Source organism: Equus asinus, chromosome 10, assembly GCF_041296235.1.
Source record: "Equus asinus isolate D_3611 breed Donkey chromosome 10, EquAss-T2T_v2, whole genome shotgun sequence".
NCBI lineage: Eukaryota > Metazoa > Chordata > Mammalia > Perissodactyla > Equidae > Equus > Equus asinus.
In genome coordinates this window covers 32,642,133-32,669,646 of record NC_091799.1, presented here as the reverse complement: position 1 = coordinate 32,669,646, position 27,514 = coordinate 32,642,133, and the positions used below count along the sequence as shown (strand labels likewise).

Here is a 27,514-nt window from a genome sequence, read left to right as displayed (position 1 = left end):
TTTAAACATTGAAGTATGTTTTTAAAATTCTTTCACAATGGTGTTCGTGTGGTTCATGGTCTCAGTGTTTCCCATGAGACACACAGTGCCACTTTTTGTTTACATTACTTGTTGAATATCCACCCACACATTCTCTCCTCTTTTTTTTTTTGGTTAGTAATGATCAGAGAGTAAACTATTAAATACAGAATCCTCTCCATTTGTACTTTTAGAATACCTATATTTTAAGTTTCTTTTTTTTTTTTTCCTTTTTCTCTCCAAAGTCCCCCGGTACATAGTTGTATGTTTTAGTTGTGGGTCCTTCTACTTGTGGCATGTGGGATGCCACCTCAGCATGGCTTGATGAGTGGTGCCATGTTCACACCCAGGATCCGAACCGGCGAAACCCTGGGCCACTGCAGCGGAGTGGGCGAGCTTAACCACTCAGCCACAGGGCCACCCCCTATTTTAAGTTTCTTAAAGAGTAAGGTTGAAGGGGTTGTAGTTCCTTCCACCTCTTAGATGGAACTGACAGGGGCCTAGATTATTGCTAAACTATCCGTAAGTACAAGATACCCTAAGTAGGGCACTTTCCTGGGGACTAGGCTCACCCTGAATGTTGGCAGGTGCTTCCTCTTTATAGTGATGAGTAAATGCATAACCAGTCATACTTATGTGTGTTTGTCATTACCCCTCATTTTCAGAGGTTGGAGGTTTGCGATGTCTACTCAGGTTGCAATGCAAAACTCTGGCTCGTATTCAATTTCTCAGTTTCAATCCAGAATGATCAGGTAAATCAGCTGGCTTTCTTCTTTTATGCTTGGTTAAAAGAAAAGGAGGGGGAGTAATTTTACATGGTCTAACTTGGTTTAAAAAAAATCTAAAAGTCAGATTTTTGTTTTTGTTTTTGCTAAGAAAGATTGGCCCTGAGCTAACATCTGTTACCAATCTTCCTCTTTTTTTTGTGCTTGAGGAAGATTGTCCCTGAACTAACATCTGTGCCAATCTCCCTCTATTTTGTACATGGGATACTGCCACAGCATGCCTTGATGAGCAGGTGTGTAGGTCCACACCCAGGACCTGAACCCATCAACCCCAGACCACCGAAGCAGAGTGCACGAACTTAACCGCTGCGCCACCAGGCTGGCCTCTAAAAGTCAGATTTCTGTTTAGTTTAGAAAGAGAGTTTAGCTTGTTAAAATAAATTTAATGTCTAAATATATTTTCTTTACTGTGTACTTGTGTAACCCTGAAAGCACTCAAAAAAGAGACATTGAAGCTTTGAATTATTTTATATGCTGATCTCTATTTTCTAACTTTCTACACTTTGAATTTTATAATCTTTATGCATCAGTGTGTAGGCCATACGCATGAATTTATAGACTTTTTTTTGACTACTAAATGAAAATAGAAAAGAGATTCGTGAAATACTCTTTAAAGAGGAGAGCCTGTCTATAAGAGTAAAGAGCAGATCATTTTGGGAAAAAATTGATTAATCTTGTAACCAGGCTGTTGATTAAAAAAAATCCTTTTTTTTTTTCTTAAGGTGGACCAAATTGCGAATTAATATGCTTCCTGCTACAATCATTTGTGAGCCAATTTCAGAGTGTTTTGTTGCCAGTCTAATTATTGGATGGGCAGCCCACCATGTGTTCAGATGGGACATTATGGTGTTTTTCATGTGTCATTGCCTGGCGTGGTTTATATTTGACTACATTCAACTCAGGGGTGTCCAGGTATGTGTGTAGGCATGAGAAGAGCTGCGGTCATTTGAGTGGAACTGAAACTATTTTAACTCAGAAAAAGTTGAAGAAAATCCATCTGAGCCATTCTGCAGTTTTCAACATTAATTTCCTTAGTGGAATGTGGACACAAAACTTCACTTGATTTTCAGCTTTCAATTGGTTATATAATCACTTTCATTAAGGCTCCAAAAAAAAAAATGATGTTGTGCAGATCACGTCACTTAGTTTGAATACTAAGAATATATTAAGATAGCAGTTATTTTGATGTTGCTTCTGCTTATAATTAACATTTTCTTAACCAGTAGAGCATGACAGTTAAATTATCAGAAGAAGCAGACTTCTTTTTATTTTATTGTTGATTTTACGTAGGATGCTGAAAAGAGTGAAATGGGACAATTTCCTTTTTGAACTGTGTTTTCATTCTGACGGGAAGTCACTTTTTTGTTTTTCAATTCCTAGGGTGGCACACTGTGTTTTTCAAAACTTGATTATGCAGTAGCTTGGTTCATCCGTGAATCCATGACAATATACATCTTTCTGTCGGCGTTGTGGGACCCGACCATAAGCTGGAGAACCGGACGCTACAGGTTGCGCTGTGGAGGCACGGCCGAGGAGATCCTGGATGTATAACTACAGCTTTGTGACTGTACATATGGAAAAAAGAGAAGTATTATAAATTATGTTTATATAAATGCTTTTAAAGATCTACCTTCAGTAGTTTTATCACATGTATGTTTTTGTATCTGTTCTTTAATTTATTTGCATGGCACTTGCATCTGTGGGAAAAAGCAAAAAAAAAAAAAAAAAAACCACATCTGTAGTCTTGGCCAAATAGTACACTTTATTTTATGAAAGTAGAGAATCAAGAGAATTGGTTCTAGGAACCTGGGTTTGGTTTTTGTGGTTGTTTGTTTATTTTTAAAAAATAAATATATATGTATATATGAACGCTCTGCAACAAACACTATGACAGTATCCTTCAGTAGAGAAAGTTTCTTATTTGTGAGTACACTCTTTGAACATTTATGGGATTGCAGCAGCTTTGTTTTGGGGTTTAGAAAAGACTAGAAGGTCATCACTCTTCATGTCTCAAGTGAACGATGTTATGCCGTGAACAACCCACCATGAGGTACTAACTGAGAAACTTTCTCGTGCTTTCTGCCTACCTCTTGTAGTTGTTGCAGAGCAAAATATAAATTGTAATAAGGTAGCTAGGCCTTGCGAAAACAAATGGAAAACCTTTCAAAATAATAATAAAGAGCTGGAGTCTAGTATTTCTATGAATCTGTGAGAGAGATTTTTTGGTCTCACTGCAATGAACCAAAAGTGGTTGAGTTTGGTTTTTAATTGTAGCCATGTATCGAAGGCATCTTTTTGACCAACTCTTGTTGGTTCTGTCTTGAACCATTGTTAATCACTGTGCTGGTAAAACTTCCCTTCCTGCTCCTCACTGGACCCACTCCATCTTTCCTTAACTTTTTTTGGGGGGTGGGGGGTGCGGGGTGCTTTTGTTTTGGTGTGAGTGGACGTTTTCATAGTTGTGAGGAAAAATGCATTTCAGACACATTTCACACATGAGCTATTTTCTTACACAGTATGTCTTATTGTTAAAAAAAGAATGTAATTTCATGATACAGGTATTTAATATCTTTTTTAAGTAAGTAAATATTCTAGCCATCAATAAATAAATTGCAGTAGAGTATTAAGAGGGGACAGGATGAGTTTTACTCTTAAAATTAATCAGTATCAAACTAAGTCTACTGTGTGTGTGTTTTTTTTTTTTTTTTACTATTATAGTTAGTCTAGTCTTATTTAAATTGGATTTTTGTATTCCAGTTTGTATGACAAAATAGGCCAGATCAATGCTAGTTGTAAATGCATGCTGTATTTCACTCTTCTCGCCCCATGTGCCGCTGAACTTGCTTGTCAGATTGTGCTTAACTTGTGGTGAACTGGACTCGTTTTTGTTTAAAAAAAAAAAAAAATATGCAAAAATGTAAGGGACAGTACATAAGCCTTTTTCTTTTTTTTGTAGTGGGATTTTTGCTTTTTCTTCAGGATTGGATGGCATGTTGTCCGTATGAATGCCTGCTGCAGGGCTGACCCTGGCAATATGGCAGCTTTCCCTTCTCAGTTACTACAGTTTCCATGTCAAAGCATAATGTGTAGCATATTAGCAATAACTACATATTTATAGAAAAGGAACACTTTCACTTCACTGAGCCAATTCATTTAACTGTCTAATGACTATATACGTGGTTTAAATCGCAATATATCTATCAATGTGTATATACCTATGTATACACATTATGTATAAGCTTTTCTCTGGGCCAAACTGCTTCATTCAATTTTTTCTTTTCTTTTTTTTTTTTTTTTGCCTTATGATGAATTTGTTGGAAGGGCATTTTCTTCACGAACAAAGGCTTTGATGCAGACTCCTTTCTATGTGAAGTGGGGAGCATCGTTCCCTGAGGAAAATTGCACAGTAAAAACCAGTCTAGTCGTGACCCACTACATGTTTATTGTTTTTAAATCACTAGGACACAAGTCGCATTTTACTGACAATGTTTGTAATCCGTTGCTTTGTGTAATGAAGTTTGGTTGACGCCATCCTTGCACTGCTGAGGTGAAGTCTTGTGGACTACTTAGCTTTTCGCTGATCTCAGTAAGGACAGTGTGACGACAAAAGCAAAATGGCTGGACAGACTTCTTGTGTTTTGTAAATATGAAAAGATGACTGTTCTGTGTGTGTGTTCTGTGTGATGGTGGAGCATTTCCTTAAAGTGAAGCTTCACCTAAGCAGACAGAATGATTCTTTGTTTAGCAAGTTTAGAGTGATAAGAAAATGGTAAGAAATAATATAAATGTTGAAGAAAGCATCACACAACAGAACTGTAGGAGTCCCAATTTAATAAACTGTCTTAAAAAAAAGGTGTCTAGAATTACCATGTTTTATTATTTAAAATCATTGTCTTAAGTTTTTTGTTTAAAAAATAAAAATTTGAATACAATCAAAACATTAGCAATAATGTAATTTTGTTTCCTGTCTTTCCTTTTATTTTCTATTTTTATAAATAATCTAACCTCTTCCACCATTCACGTCAGAATTATTAGGAGAATTCTGTGAAGTGTTAATTTTGATGTCCTTTTTTTCCCCCTGTGTTGGAAGGGCATTTTCTTCACGAACAAAGACTTTGATGTGTATTCCTTTCTATGTGAAGTGGGTAACATCGTTCCCTGAGGAAAACTGCACAGTAAAAACCAGTCTTGTTGTGACCCACTACGTGTTTATTTTTTATTTTTTTCTATATTAAGTAATTTATTGAGGTTTTTCTGATTTATTTCTCATAGCAATCCTGTGAGGTAATTGTAATTATTCTTCCTCTTTAAAGCTGAGGAAACTGAAATACAAAAAATTTAAGTAATGTGCACAAGGTCACATAACTAGTGAAGGGAAAAATAAGTTTGAACACAAGTCTGTCTGACTCCAGAGCCTGCATCTGTGCTTATAAAGAAGAAATAGAGAATGTTGCTTGAAAACATGGATTCAGATCTAATTTCCACCACTAAGTAGCTATACTTTTTTGTTTTTTTTCATGATAGAGCTACTTTATTTTACTAAAGTGTTTTATACAGTTTCGTTTCTATGGCTAAATTACACTAATATGATCTACCGACATCAAGAGAGCAGATACATTTATTAACAATTTCCTTTTATATATCGTAGCCAATGTCTAAAAACATACCTGTAAAGGTCCAAGTTGAGGGAACATCAATATAATGCTGGCCAGCATATTATAATTTTGAATCCTGAGTAATTATCAAATAAAATTTATTCAGCATTTTACTTGAAATTTACTTGGGGGAACAACACTTCTTACACTAACTGAAACCAACTTAGCAAAAAACTTTAATTAAAGAATATTTCACATAATTTTTGTCTGTATTCAGTAACCTGGAACTAACAAACTGCTATCTAATAATGACCTGCAAGAGAAAAGATAAGGATCTTTATATACCCAAACACTGAGTGATACATAAATCCAAATGAAATAAATTAGAATAGTGTTATTAAAGGTGCTTTAGCGGGGGCCGGCCCTGTGGTGCAGTGGTTAAGTTCACACGTTCTACTTCTTGGCGGCCCAGGGTTCGCTGGTTCAGATCCTGGATGCAGACATGGCACCACTTGGCAAAAGCCATGCTGTGGCAGGCGTCCCACGTATAAAGTAGAGGAAGATGGGCATGGATGTTAGCTCAGGGTCAGTCTTCCTCAGCAAAAAGAGGAGGATTGGCAGTAGTTAGCCCAGGGCTAATCTTCTTCTTCTTCTTCAAAAAAAGGTGCTCTAGGTATAATGCTCTTGGATAATATTGTAAAGGCAAAAGCTATGTTACAATATGGTTGAGTTCTACTGTCTTTTTTTTTTTTGCTGAGGAAGACTGGCCGTGAGCTAACATCTGTGCCAATCTTCCTCTATTTTTTGTATGTGAGATGCCACCACAGCATGGCTTGATGAGTGGTGTAAAGGTCCGTACCCAGCATCCAAACCTCCGAACCCTGGGCTGCTGAAGCGGAGCACACCAACTTAACCACTACGCAATGAGGCCAGCCCCTAGTTTTTAGTTTTTTTTTTTTTTATTAAGGTTATGAAAGTTAACATCCTTGTGAAATTACAGTTGTGCATCATTATTGGTCATGTTGTGGGTACACCACTTCACCCCTAGTGCCCTCCCCCCACCCCTCTGTGTTTATTTTTTTTAAATCACTATTACACAAGTTGCATTTTACTAACCATGTTTGTAATTCGTTGGCAGATTTCTGACTTAGGGACAGGTTTTTCAACATTGCACATTAGAGTCACCTGGAGAACCCTTGAAAAAATACCGATGACTGGCTCCTGCCCACAGAGATTCTGGTTTCGTTATTCTGAGGCGGGGCCTAGGTCTGCTTGTTGTTGTACTGTGCAAACAGACCTGAGAAGCACTGGCCCATAGTAACATTTAGAAAAGACTCAGTGGTCCCTTTGCCTCCCCTCTCCCTGGGCTTCCAACCTGAACTCAGCTTTCTAGATCTTTCCATTCCAATGGCTGGGAAAGGCAGATCCAAGGAAAGGAATGGAATGGCTTTGCGGCTGGAGACCTAAAGAGGAGATATTAAAGCTGTAGGCCACACAGCATCCAGGGCAAGACTCCTCCCAAGCTCGAGGCGTTCCCAGGCCTGTTTTACCACCGGCCCCTGCGAGAAGAGTACTCTTCACTGGAGAGCCAATCCGGGGGGTGGAAGACTGAAAGGGGTTTGGCTGTGACCTGCCAGAGGCCCCACTCCTGGCTCCTTGACCCAGTGAACAAAGCTCCTTCCTGTTGGTTGGTAAGGTATACTTCTAACCCTAACGTTCAAGAAATTACCTACACAAAGTTGAAGGTGAGTCTTAGAATTTTATGCGTAGGTGAGCTTTGAAGAGCCCCTGCCCTTATTTGAGAGTAAATAAGCTAAGGTGGCCAAGCCACTGTGAAACCTGTGATCACAAGGGTAAGTAGACAGTTGCTGGCAGAGCTGGGAGTGGCTCCTGTATATAGGTCATCAGGTTGCAGTGTTGTACCTTACTCACTAGATCATGCTGTTCAAAGTTCTGCCTATAACAGCTTCCCAACTTGTTCTATGGCACAACCAGAGACACTCACAACTAGAATATACAACTGTGTACTGGGGGGCTTTGGGAAGAAGAAAAAAAAAAACTTGTTATATAAACCTACAATTTTTTTAAAAATTCTTAGTTTTAATAACCTCTGTATTCCAACTCTTAAAAATTATTCTAGAGAACCAGATTCAAACCTGCAGAACAAGAATGTAACTTGTTATAAAGTTAGTTGAAGGAAAAATATTTTACATACATTATTTGATAGAGATTAGTACATACCACAAGACTATATTCACGTGAATGAAAATCATTTAGATATCTCCTTCTGCAGTTTATTAGGATATGGAGTTGGAGTTATTTATTCCTTTCAAGTTATAGTTTATGACAACATCAACTTTATTTTGTTGGAAAGCGTACAAACATAGCAACTGGGGAGCGGTTTCCCTGCGAAGCTTCAAGGATGTGCATTTAATTGAGTCATTTGTCTTAAAAATTTTAATATCTGCGAGATAGTTTGAAGTCACTATCTCTGCATTTTATAAAAATACATATCTTTAACCATTTCTTAAGCAGCTGGTTGCTAAGACCCAAAATGTGCTAAACCCTTTGTATGGCCCCTCTGCAGTTCCGGGAGAGATCGGCAGAGACTGTGGGTGTCTATGGAGTGGTTCCATGTGGTTATGCTGTTTAGACTTCGTCATCAAGATACCCATACCGGCAGGGGCCGGCCCTGTGGCGCAGCGGTTAAGTGCGCACGTTCTGCTTCTCAGCAGCCTGGAGTTCGCCGGTTCGGATCCCGGGTGCGGACATGACACCGCTTGGCAAAAGCCATGCTGTGGCAGGCATCCCACATATAAAGTAGAGGAAGATGGGCATGGATGTTAGCTCAGGGCCAGTCTTCCTCAGCAAAAAGAGGAGGATTGGCGGCAGATGTTCTCTTAGGGCTAATCTTCCTCAAAAAAGAAAAAAAAAAAAGTGGGAACCTGGGAGTAATTTCCACAGAGATGATAGCTGAAGACAGTGAATGTGGTAACCAAAGACAGAGTGTCAACGGATTTGTATTTGAGATACAATGGGAGAAAAACATCGAGGAGAAGAAGCTGCCAAACCTGGGGTCAGGCTGAACCTTTCCATAGCTGTGAGACTTTGGGCAGCTAACTTAATCTTCTGAGCCTAAGGTTGTTCCCATGTGGAATGGGAAGTAATGTATATGAAGCCTAGCGATGGTTAGTTCCTCTCCCTTTTCAAAGAAGAAAGAATTAGTAAAACGAGTACCCCAGGGACCTTGGAAAGAGATTTCAAGAAGGAAATGGTCAAGAATGGGGTCATGGGCAATAGGAATCAGAAGAGTCTGGGAATTCTGGAGCCGACATACTCCCTGCAGTGCCACCAGCGTTGTTGGCTCTCAGTCCCCTGTGAATTGTCTCCGATAATGATAGGTGAAGCAGCAGCTGTGAAGACTGCAGCTTCTCTGTGAATATCCGTCTTGTTTTACATTATAATGTGTTTTCTTCAGTGAAGGAGAAAGGGTGGGACTTCAGATAGAGCCAGAAATTGCTGCTGACCCTGAGAGTGCCCGTTTAGCTCTTATGCCAGAAAAACGTTTTAAGAATGGCCACTCCTAGGAAGCCAGTTCAGGAGAGTGGAAGGAGCAGAAATCAGATTATTTGGGTTTAACGAGCATGTGAAGAAAAATTGAAAGCTATGGGTACAGACATTTTGAAACTGCAACATTGATGCATTTTCCACTCAAGGTCCCAGTAATCCTAGACCAAAAAGAATTCTGACTTGAATTTCTCTAAATGATGTAGGGTACTCGCTCATTACCCAACCTTCCAGTCTTCTGACTTTATTCCAGACCAACCTCCTTACCCTACGAGCGGCATCCAGTAAGGGTTGTGGGCTCCGCAGGCCTGCCTACCGTCTGCGCCTTTTCATTTTGTTCTCTCTTTGCTTATTTTATTCCCTGCTCGCTCTCTCTATATTGACCTGGAGTGTAACCTGACTTTGGCTTCTCTGTCTGACCCCATGTTCCTCATCATTACTCAAAGTCCAGTAAAAGACAGTCCTTTCTTTTCTCATTTCATTCGACCTTCTCTCCCACCCACCCCACCCCATGCCTCCTTCTCTCCAGACCGCTCTCTTCTCCAAATGGAACCAGAGCTTCCTGGCTCCAGGGCTGTTTGTTTGGTTTGAAAGTTCCTGGCCCTCCCTCTGGCTTCATTTTCTTTGCCTATTGGGATTCTCTGCCCTTCAGCCCTCAACTCACATTCAGTCCAGGACCTCTCCAGAGCTCTGTGTACTTAGATTATCTGCAGCATTTTGTCAGGCCATGTCTGCCAGTCATTTCCAGCTGTCTAAGCGCCTGGACTTGGCATGCCTCAGCAGTCATTTCTCTGCCCTTTTCTCTTTTCACCCCTCCTTGCCCTCCAGCGCTTTCACATAATAGTCACTCAGTAAATGTCTTTTATTGATAGTCGAGAAGAAACTCATTAATTCTGGTTCAGATGTCATGTAACACTTTTCACCTGCTCATTGTGTTGGCAATGCATTTGATATTTCATTTCCCCCCTCTGCTTAACAAACGGGTTTCTCTGTGTGTGAGTAAAATACTAAATTTTTGTTTCACTCTCCTGGAGTCTTCTAGTTTTTTGTTTGTTTGTTTTTTACTTTGAGAAGCCAATGGTTATTGGAAGGAATCAAGGTGACCGTGGTAAAGCCTCTCACCAGTGCTTTATAAGCCTGTTGGTTCTTGTTGTGTTTTATTTTTTTAAGGTAGCATATTGCTTTTCAAATCATAAAAATAGTACATATTTACTCTAGAAGACAGAAACAGAAATGAATAACAGCACTCGTAGGTATATACCCAGGAGAATTGGGAACAGGGAACATACGGTCACACAAAACTTTGTACATGAGTGTTCCTAGCAGCATTACTCATAATAGTCAAAAGGTTGAAACAGCCCAAATGTCCATCAACTGATGGATGAATAAACAAAATTGGGTATGGCCATACAATGGAATATTATTCAGCCCTAAAAAAGTGTTGAATACATGCCACAACACAACCTTGAAAACACTATGCTAAGTGAAAGAAACCAGATACAAAAGACCACATAGCGTATATTTCCATCTGTATGAAATGTCTAGAATAGGCAAATCCATGGAGATAGAAAGTAGATTCGTGGTTGCCAGGGGCTGGGGGATGGGAGGAATGAGGAGTGACTCCCAGCAGATGCAGGGTTTCTTTTTTGGGGTGGTGAAAATGTTTTGCAATTAGGCAGTGGTGATGGTTGCACAACCTCACGAATTTACTAAAAATCACTGAGTTGTACACTTTAGGTGAATTTTATGGTTGTGAATTATATTTCAATTTTTAAAATAAAGGAAAAATAAAAATCACTGGTAGTGTATTATTTCCTTTCAGTGTTCTGACACGTGTTACTGAAACGCTTTCCGAAGAGGGCGTGTGTAACTGTTCACTGTTTGGCATCCTTGCTAGAATTCAGAATTGCTATTTTCTAAATCTTTCTAAATTTGACAGATGAAAATATTGTACCTCATCGTTTAAATATATGGATTTTTGTAATGACTGGTGAGATTATTTTCATGTGTATGATTTTTAGCCATTGGAATTTCTTCCATTTCTTAATCTTATTTAAATGATGGTCTTAATGGCTTTCTTATAGCTTATTCCACATCTCTTTTCTTTTTAAACATAGAAAAACAGTTCATGTTCCCAAACAGAACGCTGCTAAAGTGTCTGCATTTAGGATAATGTTTCCCCAAGGCGTGAAAATAATTGATTAGCGTTTGTGCAACTAAATAGCGCACACAAGTGTGCAGATCAAAGATCAGTTTTCCCAAATGTCATTTCCCCCCTTTTAGCACAAAACCATTTTCAGCTTTGAAGTAATAGTATTTTCCGCGTCTGTGTGTATTTACATTCCAGAAATAAAGCTCACTTGGCATTTGGGTACTGTTTTTTTCAAAACAGTTCTGAACTTCATTTGCTAGTATTTTATAAAATATTTTCTAGGCTTTAGAGTGAGGTTATGTTAACAGTGCAAAGTCAGTTGGGCTTTTTTTTTTTTTTTTTTTTTTTATCTATGCTCTAGAAGAAATTTATTTAGCAGGGAATTATCTGTTCCTTGAAAGTTTGAAAGAATTTATCCACAACACCTTAGGGGCCTGGCACTTCAATAACATTTTCAAGTTTCTTTCATCAATAATAATCAGTTGATATTTCCTACTCTTTTGAAGTCAGTTTTAGTCATTTACACCATAGAGATGCACATAGCATCTTCATAATTCTTTGCAAACTCTTTCTGGCCACGTATGCTGTTGGGCAGATTTGCTGCCCCTGTGCCGATTGAACTTGCGCCTCTGTGATCTGAGAGCAGAGCTGCAGGCAAGGCCATCCCCTCCCGTGGCCCCCAGGATCCTCTTACTATAAAGAAAACCTCACCCTGTTCCTCCTCCTCTTAAAGCACTTTAATGGCTCGATGTTACCTTCAGGATAAAGCCCAAGCTTTTCTCATGGCAGAGAGGCCATTTTAGGTTAGGTCCCTGGCGACCCCTCCAGCCTCAACCCTCACCACTTGCCCTAACCACTCACGCAAAGTCTCCTGTAGTGAACTTCCTGCCATTTCCCAGATGTCTGCCCTTCCCTGCTCTGGGCCTTTGTGCATGCTGCTTCCTCAACTGAGTGCCCCGTCCGTCTAACTAACCCCCACCCCACCCTTGGGACTCCACTCAGACGCCAACTCCTCCGTGACTTATCTTCCCACGGGTTGTGTACCCCTGGGCCTGTGCCTCCGCAGCCACACCCCTCACTCCTGCCCTAGCATTCAACACTAATTATTTTAATTGCCCCTTTCGTTGTTTGTGTTCATCATTAGATTGGGAATGTTGAGGGCAGGGAGGGTCAGTAACACTCAATCTTGTATCCCAAGCAGCTACCTTAGGACCTGATGTGAAGTCCATTGTATTGAATGAATCAATGAACAAATAAAGATAAGCATGCCTTTATCACTAATCTTATGCCTACAGCTAATCATGCAAGCGTCAAGAGTGTAGACTGAAGCCAGACTGCTTGAGTTCACTTTCCAGCATCACCATTTGCTTTCTGTACCTCTCTGTGCCTCAGTGGACACCCATGTTAGCTACTTCTCAAGGTCAAGGTGAGAATTAAAGGAGGTAATGCATATGAAAAGCCACATTCTCGGTAAATCTGTGTTACTCTGCTAATGATCTCAAGTGCTGGGGTGCAGTCACCAAGTGAATATGAAACCTTGGTTACCCGGTAGACAAAGTAACTCTTCTTCCTTAAAGGCTCAAGGAACAAAATTGTTCACAGGGGCTGGCCCAGTGGTGCAGCGGTTAAGTGAGCACGTTCCGCTGAACGGGGTTCGCAAGTTCAGATCCTGGGTGCGTACATGGCACCGCTTGGCAAGCCATGCTGTGATAGGCATCCCACGTATAAAGCGGAGGAAGATGGGCATGGATGTTAGCTCATGGCCAGTTTTCCTCAGCAAAAAGAGGAGGATTGGCAGCAGATGTTAGCTCAGGGCTAATCTTCCTCAAAAAAAAAAAAAAGAATTGTTCACAATCCAGTGGAGAGGGTTGCATGATGTTTTCTAGGGCCACTGACCCTCAGCCCTTGGTGGTTCAGAGTAAATATTCTAGTGTTCAAGGAGAAAAATCAATCTGATTTATTCGAACTGTTATAAATAGTGCTATTGTAGCCCATTTAATACAGTCCCGACTGTTAGAGTCAATGGACTGAGCTAGAAGGCCGGGCAGGCAGTTGCAAGACTTCATTGTACAGGCCTGCATTCCTACAAGAATAGTCCACAAAATTTGAAGGCTGGGAGAACCTGGCGTTCGCAGCACAGCATTGCACACAGTACTTAGAATGAGATGCACCCATGACATGAGCAACATTCAAGGAATTTTATCTGACTGGAACGTTTCCAGCTATTGTTCTTTTAATGGACAACTGGTTCTGTAGAATTCAAAGACAGTTTCCCAGGTGTTCTCTGACTCTGGGCCCTGAGAGCAGTGAGCATGGGGTGCTGAGGTCTCCAGAACTGGCCATCTGAAAGGGAATTTTCTTCCACGTAGCTTTGTAGCTTCCATAGTTCCCAAACCATAGTACAAGTAAGACTTATTTTAAATGCCAACTGCAGCGCCCCTCTCCCGTGTGATGGAGCCAAGAAGGTTAACCCTCTACAAGCTTTTCTGAGATTCTCCTGCAGGTCCTTTCCAGCCCACTTCCAGGAACATTTCCGTGCAGGTGTATCACCAGGGGGATGCATTTACACAAGTCAAGGACAGTGGAGTGGTGGCCTTGGGGGCAGGAAGGTTGAGGCTGAGCCCTTAGGACGTCATTTTGTTGATTTCAAGGTGAAGTGGCAGTGATATTGTGATTTATGCTAAGACACATATATTTGGTCTTTGTCCCCCTTTCTGGCACAGAGCTCCTAAAACCCTTAGAATTGCCTAAAGGATCACAGCGGTAAAGGTATCTTTTGTTATGTTAATGAGGTGACTTCTGGACCACGCCTGAGATGGGGGCTGGTTGCCAGGGTAACCAACTGTGTGATTAGAGGGTTGGAACTTTCAGTCCCACGCCCCTGACTTCCAAGGAGGGGAGAGGGGCTGGAGGTTGAATCAATTACCAAGGGCCAAAGAGTTAATCAAACATGCTTACATAATGAAGCCCCATAGAAACCCTAAAGGACAGGCTTCAGAGAGTTTCCAGGTTGGTGAACACGTGGAGACTGGGAAGAATGGAGGGCAGAGAAGCTCCAGGCCCTTACCCCATACCTTGCCCTATTCCTCTCTTTCATCTGGCTGTTCCTCAATTATATCCTTTTATAATAAGCTGGTAATCTAGTAAGTAAAATGTTTCTCTCAGTTCTGTGAGCCACTCTAGCAAATTAATCAAACCTGGGAAAGCGGTCATGGGACATGTACGGGGCTGCCACCACTGCTTGAGGAATTCCAATGGCTGACTTGCCAAATTATCAGGCAAAAGAGATTGCCAACAAAGAGAACACGACATTTTCAGGAAAGAGACCAAGCTGGCCAGAGATGTGGGGAAACAGAAGCAGAATTAATGAGAGAAACAGAAGCAAACTTCAATTAAAACATAATGAAGAGGGAAACATAATGAGAACTCTTAAGAAGATAGAGCATAAACAATGAAATTATGGAACTAAAAAGCATGGTTTCCAAATTTGGAACTTCAATGTAGAAATTAAAGAGAATGATTACCTCAGAAAATCAAATTCGTGTTTACGGGAGGGGGAGTGTTTCAGTGACCCAGAGCAAAACAAAACAAAACATACTACGTACTAAAATGCACAGATACAAGACGGAGAGGACCAAAGAGCTGGAGGCTTAAATGTCTAATCATAGGAGTTCCGGAAGGAGGAAGAAGGCAGAAGAAAACTCGAGAAAGACGATGATTTAAAGTTAAAGGCGTCCCTGGTCCCAGGTGTGTTTAATGAAAAGACACGCACAAAGAAGTGTCCTGGTGAAATTTCTGAGCTTCAGGGATAAATTTAACACTCATCAGCCAGAAAGAACAAGTTATTGACAAAGGAAAGAGGCCATAATTGGACTATGAGCAACGCTGGAGGCTCTTGGGAGACGAAGGAATGATGCTTATAGGCTATTCAGGGAAAAAATGGATTATGATCTGAAAATTTTATATCCAGTCAAAACATTATTATAGGAGGGCAAAAAAAAAAAAAAGGATATGAAGGGCCTCAGAAAGTATATCACCCGGGTATTCCATCTGAGGAAATTAGTTAAGAAAGTACTCAAGAAAATAACCCCATCCAAAACTCTCTGCATAGGAGAAGACAAAGAATACAAGAAAACAGTGGTGAATAATGAACATTGTATTAGTCATGATCTAAACGGATGATGCTAGTGTGACATGGAAGAATAAGAATTTTTGAATCAGATCAGACTTATTATAGGGAAATTTCAACAGTCTTGGCTAAAAGTCTAAGTTACCTCAAAACCTAGGAATAGAGAAGGGAAAGAAAATAGGCAAGTAAAAGTGGTTTCAAGCTTTGTCGAAGTTTCTGAGTTGTGAGAGAGAGGCTGCAATGCCATTCCCCAGTGCACAACTTAAAATTGCTCCTTACACATGAAAAGTAGTTTCTTCCACGGCGGATTTCTTACTGGCGGTAATATACCACCCCTCTCTTTTTTTAACCGAGCTGTCTCCTTTCTTTAACTTCTCAGCTCCTCATCCTTTTTTTGTTTCTACCCACATTCATCTTGGTCTTTACACAAAGCAAATTGGCTGCAGGTTGCAAAGTTAGCTCCAGGCTCACCTGTGTGGATCCAGAACCCATCAAGATGCTCAGCTGAACAAAAGGAGCAATTTCTCCCTTAGTAATAAAAAAGACTAGCAGAAAGCTTGTGATGGTGGTCTTTGCTTTTACAGAATCCACCCTCATTAGAAGGCTGTGCACTTTTAAAGAATATTTCTCCTTCTCTGTTACAGAGTCCCTTAAGTAGTTCAGGATCACTGGAAAGCTATAGGGTTGAGAACAGGGGTAGGATGGAGGCGGAGACAATGAGATGAAGATGGAGAGGTCAGCAGGGCTGGAGCCTTGAAATCCTGGTTAAAGAATTTAGGCTTTATCCTTAAGGCAATGGGGAACCATTGAAGGTTGTGTGTGTTAGAAAGATTTCTCTGGCCCCTACGCGGAGATAAATGAGCTTGTAGTGATAATGACCTTGAAGGCAGAGAGACCAGCAGGAAAGCTGTTGCTCTAATCCTAGTGAGGAATTCTGTTTGTGGAAACCATCCCCACCCCTGTGACCTCCATGTGGCTAGGAACTTTTCGTTTTTCCCTTTGTGAAGGTCAGAGGGGAATGTGCCTCTTACAAACTGCTCACTTTCTAATGGGAATCCTACCAACCCTAAGTCTGCGTTTATGAGGGTCTGACTTCCCAAAGTCCCAGGAGGCGGACACCCAAGAAAAATCCATGTCAGGATCACAGCCCACATCACCTCACTTCCTACATTTACCTGACCTCCCCCGACCTCACTCTCCGATTTGTTCCTGCCAATGACTGGCTCTCAGTGCTATGGACTTCATCTCTCCATTCCAGTCTCCTCCTCACTCTTGGATATCATGACCAGCTTGATGTTCCCTGCTGCTGCCTAATATTCAAAGTTTGATTCTGCAGCATGTTAAATTAAAACCTTAGTTGAGTTTATAGCTTCATCAGATCTATTGCAAAAGTTATGGCATTGACCAGAAAGAAGTAGGTCCCCAAGAATTGACTTGGGGGAATTCATGTGATTCAGAGTATCCCAAATCCCACTGAGCCTTCTTGCCAACAGATGCAGCTGCTCTCCCTCCTCTTTCATGGGGGATCCCACAAGGATCTTCTACAGGGAGTTTCTTTGCAAGAAGAAGCCAATTTTCCTCATGCCCCATCCTTACCATTTCTGATTGTCTCCAAATTTATAACCAGAATTATAGCCTAGCATATCCCAAGGGGCCCAGAACTAGGAAGAAGGCGAAGACATCAAAAGACTTTTAAGTCTTTGCTAATTTTTATCAGCAAAACCCTGGAGAATGTGAGTGAGATTAAGGCTTGGCCAAGGAGAGAGGGAGATGAATAAAGATTAGGCTACATTTTTCAATATGGTATTCTTCCCAGTAATTTTGGATGAGAATTCTAGCTCCGACACCTGGGAGTGAGTTTAATTGTTTTTCTCAATTGGCTGTTTGGAAACTGACTCAAAGATGGACCATGCTAGATGAAGCCAAGAAGTCAGAAATTCCTGGGTATAACAGAGAGGAAGGAATAAAAAGACTTAGGAAGACAGGACTTTTGGAGTGGATTTATCACATGTGATTCAGCCCCCTTCCCAAAGAAGACTAAGAAAATACTCATACCACCAAACAATTGAGAAATATTTTGGTTCAGGGAGAGCCAGAATCTTTGTAAAGCACATGTGGGCCAAGGATGCAGATGGGAGGGACTGGCTGTGCTGAAATAGTCTCCTTGATTCCAATAAGGGTGCTGGGATGGGGCTAGGGCCCTTGAACATGGCCAAGCATCGCACTTAACCATCAGAGGCATGGTGTCTCTAATTACCGTAATTGGCAAAGGTACTACAGTGGTAATCTGAAGAGTCTGACTCTTTGAGAGTATCTAACTAACTGATCGGAAGATTCAGAAGTGAAACAGATGGGCAGCCCACCACAAGTTTTCAGTTGACTTATGGAACCAAAAAACCCCAGTCTGGTGGAAAGAGACCTTGCTTGAGTGACTAGAGTATGAGAATAGAGAATGCCACTTCCGCACTCAATGCCTAGGCCTGATTTATTTCCGAAACTCTGACCCGACACGTGAAAGGAAGGAGGCATACCCCTGCCAAAAGGCTCTGTGATAACATGACAGGGTTATACTGTACCTCTTCCTCCTCATCTTCTCCAAAGAGACAGGTATTTATCAGGGTAAATGCACACTCGGGGAACGAAAATAGCTAAACCTTTGGCTTTGAAATAGTGTGAAAATAGAATGCCACTATGGATTACCAGGCAGTGGCAGCCTTATGGTGATCAGATTATATATGCTTTAATTCTAATCAACCTCACAGTGGGCCCTAAGAGACCCCAAACCCATCTTGTGGTTGAGTGTACGGTTGGAAAAGGTAAATCCAGCAATTAGCATAACTTCCAAACTGGCGACCGAACCCTGACCATGAGGCTTATTTTGGTAGGAAAAGCAAATTAAGCCCTTAAGCAGTGCTGTCCAATACAAGTATAATGTGAGCCACATATCTAATTTTAAATTTTCTAGTAGGCATCTTTTAAAAAGATGAGGTGAAATTAATTTTTATAATACATTTTATTTAACTCAACATATCCAAAATAGTATCATTTCAACTTGTAATCAATATGCAACTTATGAATATACTTATCTTTGTATGAAGTCTTCAAAATGTGGTGTGTATCTTACAGAACACCTCATTACGGACCAACGGCATTTCAAGTGCTCCATAGCCACATGTGGCTAACAGCTACGCTATTGGATAGCACACTTCTAGAGATTCCCCTCTGGACCATGAGAGTAAGCCAAAAGCAATGCTGCATTGCTAGGAGATCTCAGAAGTGTATGTGCCATCAAAAAACAGAAGTTGCGGGGCTTATGGTTTCTCTCAAATCCCTTTTTAACATGCCTGTTTTGCCTATGCAGCTGTCAGATAAATCTCGAGGAAATATAGATTATTATAGGCTTAATTAGGTAGTGACTCAAATTGTGTCTACTGTTCCAGATGTGGTCTCTTTACTGCAGCAAATCAGCACAGTTCCTGACATCCGGTAGGCAACTACGGATGCGGTGACTGCTTTTGTCCATTCAAATGAGGAGAAAGCATTAGTTGCAATTTACTTGCACCTGGCAGGCACAGCTGTCCACCTTCACTATCTTGCTTTGAGATTATGTCAACTCTGCATCTGTGCCACAATTTAGACCATGCTTGACGTTCTCCCTATTCCACAGGACATGATGCTGGCATTCGATGACATCAAACTAATAGGACTTGGAGGCAGGACATAGCAGGTGCTGTAGACACCTTGGATAAGATACATATGTGCCCAAAGTGAGAGATGTAGCCCATGGAAGTATAAAGGGCTGCCACCTCATTAAAGTATAAATCTCTTATAAAGTCCAAGGATTTGGATGTCATCTTCAAAGGAAGAGGTAGGTTCACCTTGCAAACTGTCACCATAAAGAAAGAAACACATTGCTTGGGAGACCTCTTTAGATTTGGGAGGCAATAGACATATTTAAGTGTGCTGTTTTGACCCTTTTCTTGCATGACCTAAAAGGCTTCTGGGATTGAGCAGGACCTCAAGAAAGAAAAAACTCCCCAGCTGTTTCTAACACTTGACACTTAGCATTCCTGCAGATCCAGTGGTGTTTGACGTACTTGTGTAGATACAGGATGCTGGATGGCAGCTGTGGCAAGCCTCAACAGGAGAACCACAACTGGGTTCCCTGACGTTTTGCAGAAAAGCCGTGTACTCTTTGGCAAGGAACTATTCTTTTTTCGAGGAGCATCTTGGCTTGTTATTGGTAGAGATCGGATTCCTGTCAATGGACACCAAGAATCCGTGTAATATGGACTGTCCATTATGAACCAGGTGTTCTCTGATCCATCAAGCCATTAAGTCAAGCTTACTTAGCAACACCCCATTAAAATGTCCTGAAGGCACAAGCAAGTTACACACATAGGTGACTCAAACTCTCGGTGTGCCTATTCTGTCACGCTGCCATCTCTTCCTTGGCACATAGCTGTGATCTCACATGGAGTTCCTTATAACAAGTTGGAAGAATGTAGGTGACTGCATGATGTTTTGGCACCAGAAGGAAGTGGAATGCGAAGCATTTAGGCCCCCTTAAAGATGGCCCTGAAACAAAACGGGGAAGAGCATTTCCCCGACAGACAGAACTTTGGAGTGTATATTGTACAGGTCTCTCTTCCTGTAAAGTAAGATGGCCTCAGGCGTGGATCTACAGTGTAGATTCATGGGAAATGTACAACATAGATTCATGGGAAATGGCTAATCCGGATGTTTAAGGAGTTGGAAAGAACAAAATGGATTGATGACAGAAAGGTTTAGGGAAGAAGTTTTTTTGAAGAACCTATCAAAATATGTGAGAGCATGAGGCTGTGTCCCATGTGAATGCTCACCAAAAGCCCCCACTGGGTCTTCTAGGTTTTGATTTGTTTTTCCTTCTCTCTATGATTTTCCCAGGTCTCACGGACTCCTCTGGTTCTGATCAAGAAACTCACTTTACAATTTAAGAAGAAAATGGGCTGATGTTTATGGTGTTTATGGTTCAGGTGTTTCTCCATGTATCCTGGCAGAAGCAGGCAGCCTTAAGCAGGTGCGATTGTTTATTGAAGGCTCCGGTTTGGCAAGGCCTAGGCGACAAGACCTCGCGAGGTTGGGCTGAGGTTATGCTCTGAACCAGTGCTGCTGTTTCTTCCATAACCCAAATATGCAGGTCCTGTGGGGAAGGGTTAGAAATGGTGGGTGTAGCATCTTTCACTACTACATCTAATGATCCACTTGGAAAAATTGTGAAGCTCATTTCCATAGCTATGACCTCTGCTATTTTAGAAATCTTAGTAACCAATCAGAGAATATTTCCTCCAGGGACATAAAGATGACGACACTGAAGTAAAAGCTGAAACAGTCGCTTGGCCATTTGGGACATCTCCTATCACTTGAAGAACAGGCATAAAGGGAGTCAGGGTCTGGACTAGAGTGATTTATCCTGATTATCAAGGAGGAATAAGGTTGCTGTTACACAGTAGAGGCAGGGAGGAGTATGTCTGAAACACAGGATATACCTTATAACTCCCAGTACTTCTCTGTCCAGTAAGGTTTAAATGAAAACTACAGAAACCAGATACAGGCAAATAAAGATTTGGTCACCATAGCATGTATAGAATGATCCAGCCAACATGGTAGCTAAGGGCAAAGGAGCATAGAATGGATGGTGGAGAAAAGAAGTCATGTAAATACCAACTATGATCATTTAACCACTTGGGGGGGTGAGGGAGGCTATAATACGTTCTTGTATTTTTTCCTTGATGTGTCACAACTAGTTATTCTTTTTCCTTTTTTCTATTCCTCTACTACTTTTGGTGATGGTGGTTATCTTTACAATACAGTCCATAGGTTACAGGATATAAAGACGGAAGCCAGCTGGAACTAGAGAAAGAACATCACCGAGAGAGATCCTGGATGGGAAGCTGGATGCGCTGATGAGACCTTGCGGTGTCTCCTTTTTGGACTGAGGGTAAGCCTGTTTTCGATAGGGGGACAGTTGCGTAATCTCAGGCAGGAAAGTTGTTACTGGTAAGAAGTATGCAAGAAGGGTATATGTTAATGTTGGGCAAACTAAGAGTTGGCTACACTGTAGATATTTATCATGTTTTCTGGCTGCCCTGTAAATTTTTGAGGACCCTTGCTGTATCTGGGGAATTTACCACCTTATATGTCCCACTCCCCCCAAGTAAAAGCCCAAAAAACTCTCTTTCCTGGCTTTCCTGGCAACTGTGGCATAAACATGTACCCAGCCATCAGTAAAGCTTATCCATGAGACACTGGTTTCAAAGTGAGCAATATAAGGGAGCAGTACTGCATGGTATATATATTTTCTGTTAACGGAGTAACAGAAGTATCTAGCATTCGGAATGCTCAAGACTGAGTTCTTGGTGAAGAGGTGTCACAGATACTGGCCGCAGTAGCAGTTGCAATAAAATTAAATTTCTGACACAAAAGAGGCAAAGGGGAAAATTACAGCATTTGGTTAGTGCTTGGGGAAACAACTGGGTGATTTTCTCATAAGCCAGTTCTGTTTTGGGGTCCCTAGAAATACAGAGCTTTGGCTGATTCTCTGGTCTTGTCAATTAGTCTGCAAACTACCCAATATCCAGAGACACTTTCTGTTGCTTGCAACTGGTGACTCTGACTGATCCATAAAGGTACTGGTTCCATCTGAAAGGACTGAAGGATACGTGAAAAGAAGGAACGGAAGACAAGTCTGGAAAGTGTGACTGTGGAACCAGTGCGGGTTTCTGAGCAGGGAACTGATAGAATCAGACTGATGATTCTGGAAAAGTAAACTGGCAGTAGTAGGGAAATTTTATTAAGGAGGAACTTAAGATAATTTCCAATTAAGGCCAAGACAAGACCCATGAAGAGACCATGGCACTAGTCTAGGTGGGGGCACTGAGGCTTGGACTAGATCCGGGGTTTAGATCACGGGCAGTGGAGGTGGATAACAGTCTCATTCCTGGTGTGACTGTTGACAAGGGACACATGGCTTTCTAATCATAAATTAAATAATTAAAAGTCACTACCAATCATGTTTCTGGCATTTGACTGAAAGAATTATCAAGCTCAGGGGCTGGCTCCGTGGCCGAGCGGTTAAATTCACGTGCTCCGCGCTGCGTCGGCCCAGGGTTCGGATCCTGGGCGCGGACATGGCACCGCTCGTCAGGCCATGTTGAGGCGGTGTCCCACATCCCACAACTAGAAGGACCTGCAACTAAGATATACAACTATGTACCGGGGGCAGGGGGTGGGAAATAAAGCAGAAAAAAAGGAAAAAACAAAAGATTGGCAACAGTTGTTAGCCCAGGTGCCAATCCTTAAAAAAAAAAAAAAAGAATTATCAAGCTCAAATCTGCCCAGATGTCACATGACAGTATCTTCTGGGTGTGGATTCCAGCTTGACTGATGCTCCCTGAACTTCCCTCTTTGTGAGGTCCTCAAAAATTGCTCTTCTGCAAAAGCACATACTTTTATAAAAACATTTCTGAGGAGCAGCGTCTTACGCAGTGTTTAGTGGAAAAGAGAAGTAACAATTGACTATCTGATCAAGTGTCAGATCCATAAGCCCATTTATTCCTTCTAAGAACTTTATGAGGTTGGAATGATTATATTCATTTTACAGGTGATAAGAGCAACCCGCGATTCTCACAAGTCAATTCGTCAATTCCCTGCTGTTTTCAGAGTTCCCACCTGCCAGACGAATTTAGCTCCCGTTGGCCTGGTTGGGGCCCCAGTTCTCTTTTTGCTCCATATCAAGAGGCTCACAGAAAACTTAGCAATGCTGCAGGCATAGAGAGAACCACCACATCTTTGTCACTTGCAGCCTAGGACCACTGGGACCTAAAAGGAAAAGCAAGGGAAGTGGCTGGGTGAGGGGAGTGAGGTTAAAGACAACCAATCTCATTTGCAGAGTTTACAAATATGGTTCCCACTTGTTTTCTCACTGAACGAAATCTTCACAAGGACTCTCTGCGGTAGGTATCATTAGGCCCACTTTAAAGATGGAGAAACTGAGACTCAGAAGTAGACTCCTGTGTGTACAGTTATGCAACTAGTAACCAGCAGAGCCAAGGTCTGAGTTCAAATCCTCTGACTTCCAAACCAGGGCATTTTCCACTGCGTGGAGCCACAGAAGAAAAGGAGGGATGGAGCATCTTTCTGGATAAGAGTCAGGGGTCTGGGACTTCCCGGTAGGGGGCCAGTATCCCTGCAGGATGTTCTTCTTTCCTCGGGTTGCTTTGGGGTCCTTAAGGCAAATCACCCTATTCTGTACTCAAAGCTGGTGTGGCGTGCTTTCTCAAGCATCCAGGCCCAGGGATGACAGTGAACTGGGAAACAAGATGGTGCTAACTAACCATACTCCTCCCTCTTAAGCCAATTTCCAAAGCCGCTGAGATATAATCATAGGAGCTACACAGACCAAGATCAAAATACTAGCTTTGTGACTGATAAAGGAGACCATGGCTTCACCTCCCCAGACTTCCTACCATCTACCCCCAAAATTGTAGTCCTCCACATGTTCTGGTAAGTTCACTGCATGGAGAAGCAGAAAACCTGAGTTTACTGAGAGTAGGCTGCTCCAAAAGAGAATTTTCCCCTTCTCACTATTCCAATTAGCCACTCTTACTCCCTCAGGGAACACTGTGTGAAGGATAGAGATGAGCGTGTCTGTCCATATTTTCTTCTCCTCTCCATGACAATGCAAGGAAAGAGGACAAGCATTCCTCCCTCTCAACACTGCCTCCCAGATTGCAACTTCCTGAATCTATCAGGGACCATCAGCTGAGGCAGTAATGTAATGCATTCTGATGAGGAAAGAGATTGATCTTATTCTCCTCTAAATACCATAAGCAAGAGACAATGGCCTTTGTTGTCTAATCTAGAAAAATAGGTAAGCGTGGCAATCATATAGGAGGGAGGAGGAGTAGACTGGAAGAGCAGATGTGGTATTCGGGGACTGATGGAGTCACCAAATTAGATAGATTCAAAGAATCCTAGAGATCATGTACAACAGATGCCTGCATACCTGTCAGGCTTGTTTGTCAAGGTCACATGGGAAGTTGCGGAGCTGGGATGCAAACCCAAACATTTCGTCTGGTTGCCCTGAAGAAGTCTAATGACCTTGGCCCCATGCTCATGACCGCCTTTGAAGGCTTTCTCACTGGAGGTCCTGTGCAGACACTATGGACTCCTCCAGCTTGGCCATGACTGAATGGGCCTCTGATGCACGGATAGTCAGCCTATACGCTGGTCTATAAAGTGAGCAGTGGGGACTCCAGTGACTGAATCAAGCAGATTCTGTTTTTTTGAGGATTTTTGAATATAAGACATTGGGCATTGAGCAATTGATGGGAGGGGCAAAAGACGCAGAGAACAGGCAGTATGAAGACATAAGCTGAAGCTCTGAGTCAGAAGAGAGTGTGAGGTCAGGTAGAGAGTTAAGAGCACTTCTCCCAGGTGGAGATGTGAACAGTGGAAGAAAAGATGGAGATTTGGATCAAAGCAATGGTGAAGCTCTAGAACAATCAGCGCCTCCTGCTGCTGTCTGATCACCCAGTTGCCAGACCCGTGTTGGATCCTATACTACCTTCCAATTACCAAACTATGTTCTAGGTCCTGGGGCAGCTAACTATTGAGCTGTTTATAGGCTCCCCAGAGACCTGGTTGTATGGCCAAGATGTCACTCTTGCTTAAAACATGTAGCTTCTTAAACCATCAACACTCAGGGTGATCTGGATAATCCTTTTTGTACCTTACAACCCAAAGAGGCCAACACTCTAGCTTTTCCATTGGCAACCCTACATGTACAAACCATACTCGTTAGTACTAAAATTTTTGAGCCAGTAGTTTTATCCACCTGGTAGTAAGACCTGAGGTCTTTTGATTAGCCCAGAACTCCCTGTAGTCATTTCCTCCCTCTCAAATAATCGGTGATGCAGCTTTAGAAACCTCCCTGTATAGTGTAGACAACTCCTTTGTTCCTGGCACTCGAAGCAGGGGCTTCTTGGGCAGTAGATGTGTCCATGTTTAGTGTCTGTCCTGAGGTCTGAGAATGGCATGAGCAGTCAAGATGATTAAGCGCTCAGAGCGTAAGTCCCTGTTCACAGGAGGTGGAACAGCTGGGTGGAAATGTATGTGTTGGGTGGAGAGAGGTAAGTCAAACAGGAAGAGGACACGAACGCACCTGATCAGCTGGGAACTAGAATCTCTAGTGTCGCTCTGATTTGCTGCAACCTACTGCACTCTCCTTCCTCATCTTCTTCACTCTTTTTTGCTCTCTGCCAGTCTTCTCTTCTCTCCCCTTCTCCCTCCTCTCTTCTATCCCCTTCTGTCTTCAGGACCCTGGGATGATGTCAGTAAACCAAATCTCCTTCTCCCAAAGAGTCTCAGGTGATAAAAGCATGAATTTTTTCAGTTAGGTGCCAAGTTTATTTTATTTTCTCACCTACAAAGTTGACAAAGTTTAAAGGCCCATTTTATTTACAAATGGATGGGAAAACGAGCACGCTCATACATTGGTGGCAGAAGTATAAATTGGGACAACTATGAAAATTATAAATATACATGCCTTTTGTCCTAATAATTCCACTTCGAGGAATTTATTCTACGGATACAGTCATACATGCAGCAAACTTTCTTTTTGATCTCTTTCAAGGAGTGTCCCGTAAGAAGCGATTTAATGAAAAAGAAACCGTCTTGGAATTTTCCGCAGCCCATGATTTGAGATAACTGGCGTTGTAACCAACAGCCTGTCTGGATCAAGAATGGACGCCTGCAGGCGACAGCTCCCTCCACAAACCTTCTTCTGATTTCTCCAGTAGAACGACATAGATAGCACCTCGCTACGTCCCGTACAGATTGCACTAAAGAACTCAAGCTGTTCACCAACTGCTCTGCCTTTCAGACGAACAACAGAGGATGCGAGGATTGCGACCATGTAATAGGAGATGTTGGACAAAAAGTGATTAAAAAGCAAGATCTCAAGTTACTCCTGCCACTGAGGCATTTAGTACTGTTGCACAGGAAATGCCAGAGCGTTGTGCAAATGGAGGAGCCATTTTCAGTTCTCACCTCAAGCTGGAAGGGACTTCTCTGGCCAGAGGGCCTTTAAAACCCCTTTTTGTCACCGCAGTCTGTAATGAATACAGCCACTAGAAGAGAAGCCACTAGAACCACAGAGCCCATCTCTAACCTCGGGTTAGAGATTCGGAGTGCCAGCCCCCTCAGCTGTTCCCAGACTCAGCATGCAAACACTGTCCCTTCAGCGTGTGCGGAAAACGACGTTTAGTAATCAGATCCTGTAGAAAGAGGCAGACCTCCCAGTGCAGGGCACACTGTGAGATGGGGAGACGTGCGCTGCCTACAGAGAATTAGACCCAACCTGCCCCTCTGCTTTAGGGCCATCACCAGAATCATCTGAAGCGGAGCGGGAGCTGGGGATCAGAACCCACCATGGGTTGCTACGCAGTGTGTGCTATTGCCCCCCCTTCAGTCATTCTCAATGCTTCATTTTGCCATATTCCTAAAGTTCTGAGCTTGGAGAATTCTAAGGCAATATTAGAGTCTTCTAGAAAAATAAAGATATGCATTGTCTTTTACTTCTTTCCCATCGTTCCTGCCACACATTACAATAGCTCTTTATTTAAGGGGGCATCTAATTTGGTGGAAAGAGCATTTCACTTGCTGTTTTATGTGGGACAAGGCTTCCTGTGCTTTATTTCGTTATCTGCAGTGCCAGTTTTTATGGTTCTGCGGTAAATTTACTGGCGGGGAGTGGGTATGGGGTGGAACAGAATAACATGGGGTCTAGAGTGCCTAGATGGCAGGCAGATAGTTCGGCCAGAAAAATAGCAAGGCCAAAAACAAATTGTACCTTTGAGAGCCTGAAAGAGCGTGAGCTGAGTCCCCGACTGTAATTTTAACTGTGTTGATTGTGAGGGCAGGTGTTTGCTCTCTGATAATGAGTAGACTTTAATCCTAGGTGTGAGTACAAATCATGTCAACAAGGGTGGCTCCGGAGAAATTCAAAGTAATTGCCCAAGACATAACATCAGCCCACAACCAAATTCTCACACTGAAGAATTATGCTACTGGTGAGTAGGAATGGCAGTCCTGATACAGCTCATTAGATAACAGAAAAGGCGCTGATTCTTCCAAGTCAACAAATATCTTCTGATGCTTCAGGAGCCAGCTGAGCAAGCTATTCCAGCCATGGAGAGGCGTGGCTCTGGTGGTGACACGCGGTGTG

At 42.1% G+C, this 27,514-nt stretch overlaps 1 protein-coding gene across 1 annotated transcript in view; it reads left to right on the top strand.

Moving 5' to 3' along the window:
* UGCG (UDP-glucose ceramide glucosyltransferase) overlaps nucleotides 1-4,741 on the top strand; it is a 37,315-nt gene extending 32,574 nt beyond the window's left edge. Inside the window, exons 7-9 of the mRNA XM_014834465.3 lie at nucleotides 684-770; nucleotides 1,526-1,715; nucleotides 2,184-4,741. Of these exons, the coding sequence (XP_014689951.1) occupies nucleotides 684-770; nucleotides 1,526-1,715; nucleotides 2,184-2,354 (448 nt within the window). The 3' untranslated portion in view covers nucleotides 2,355-4,741. The remainder of the gene's footprint in view (nucleotides 1-683; nucleotides 771-1,525; nucleotides 1,716-2,183) is intronic.
* Nucleotides 4,742-27,514: the final 22,773 nt, after the last annotated feature.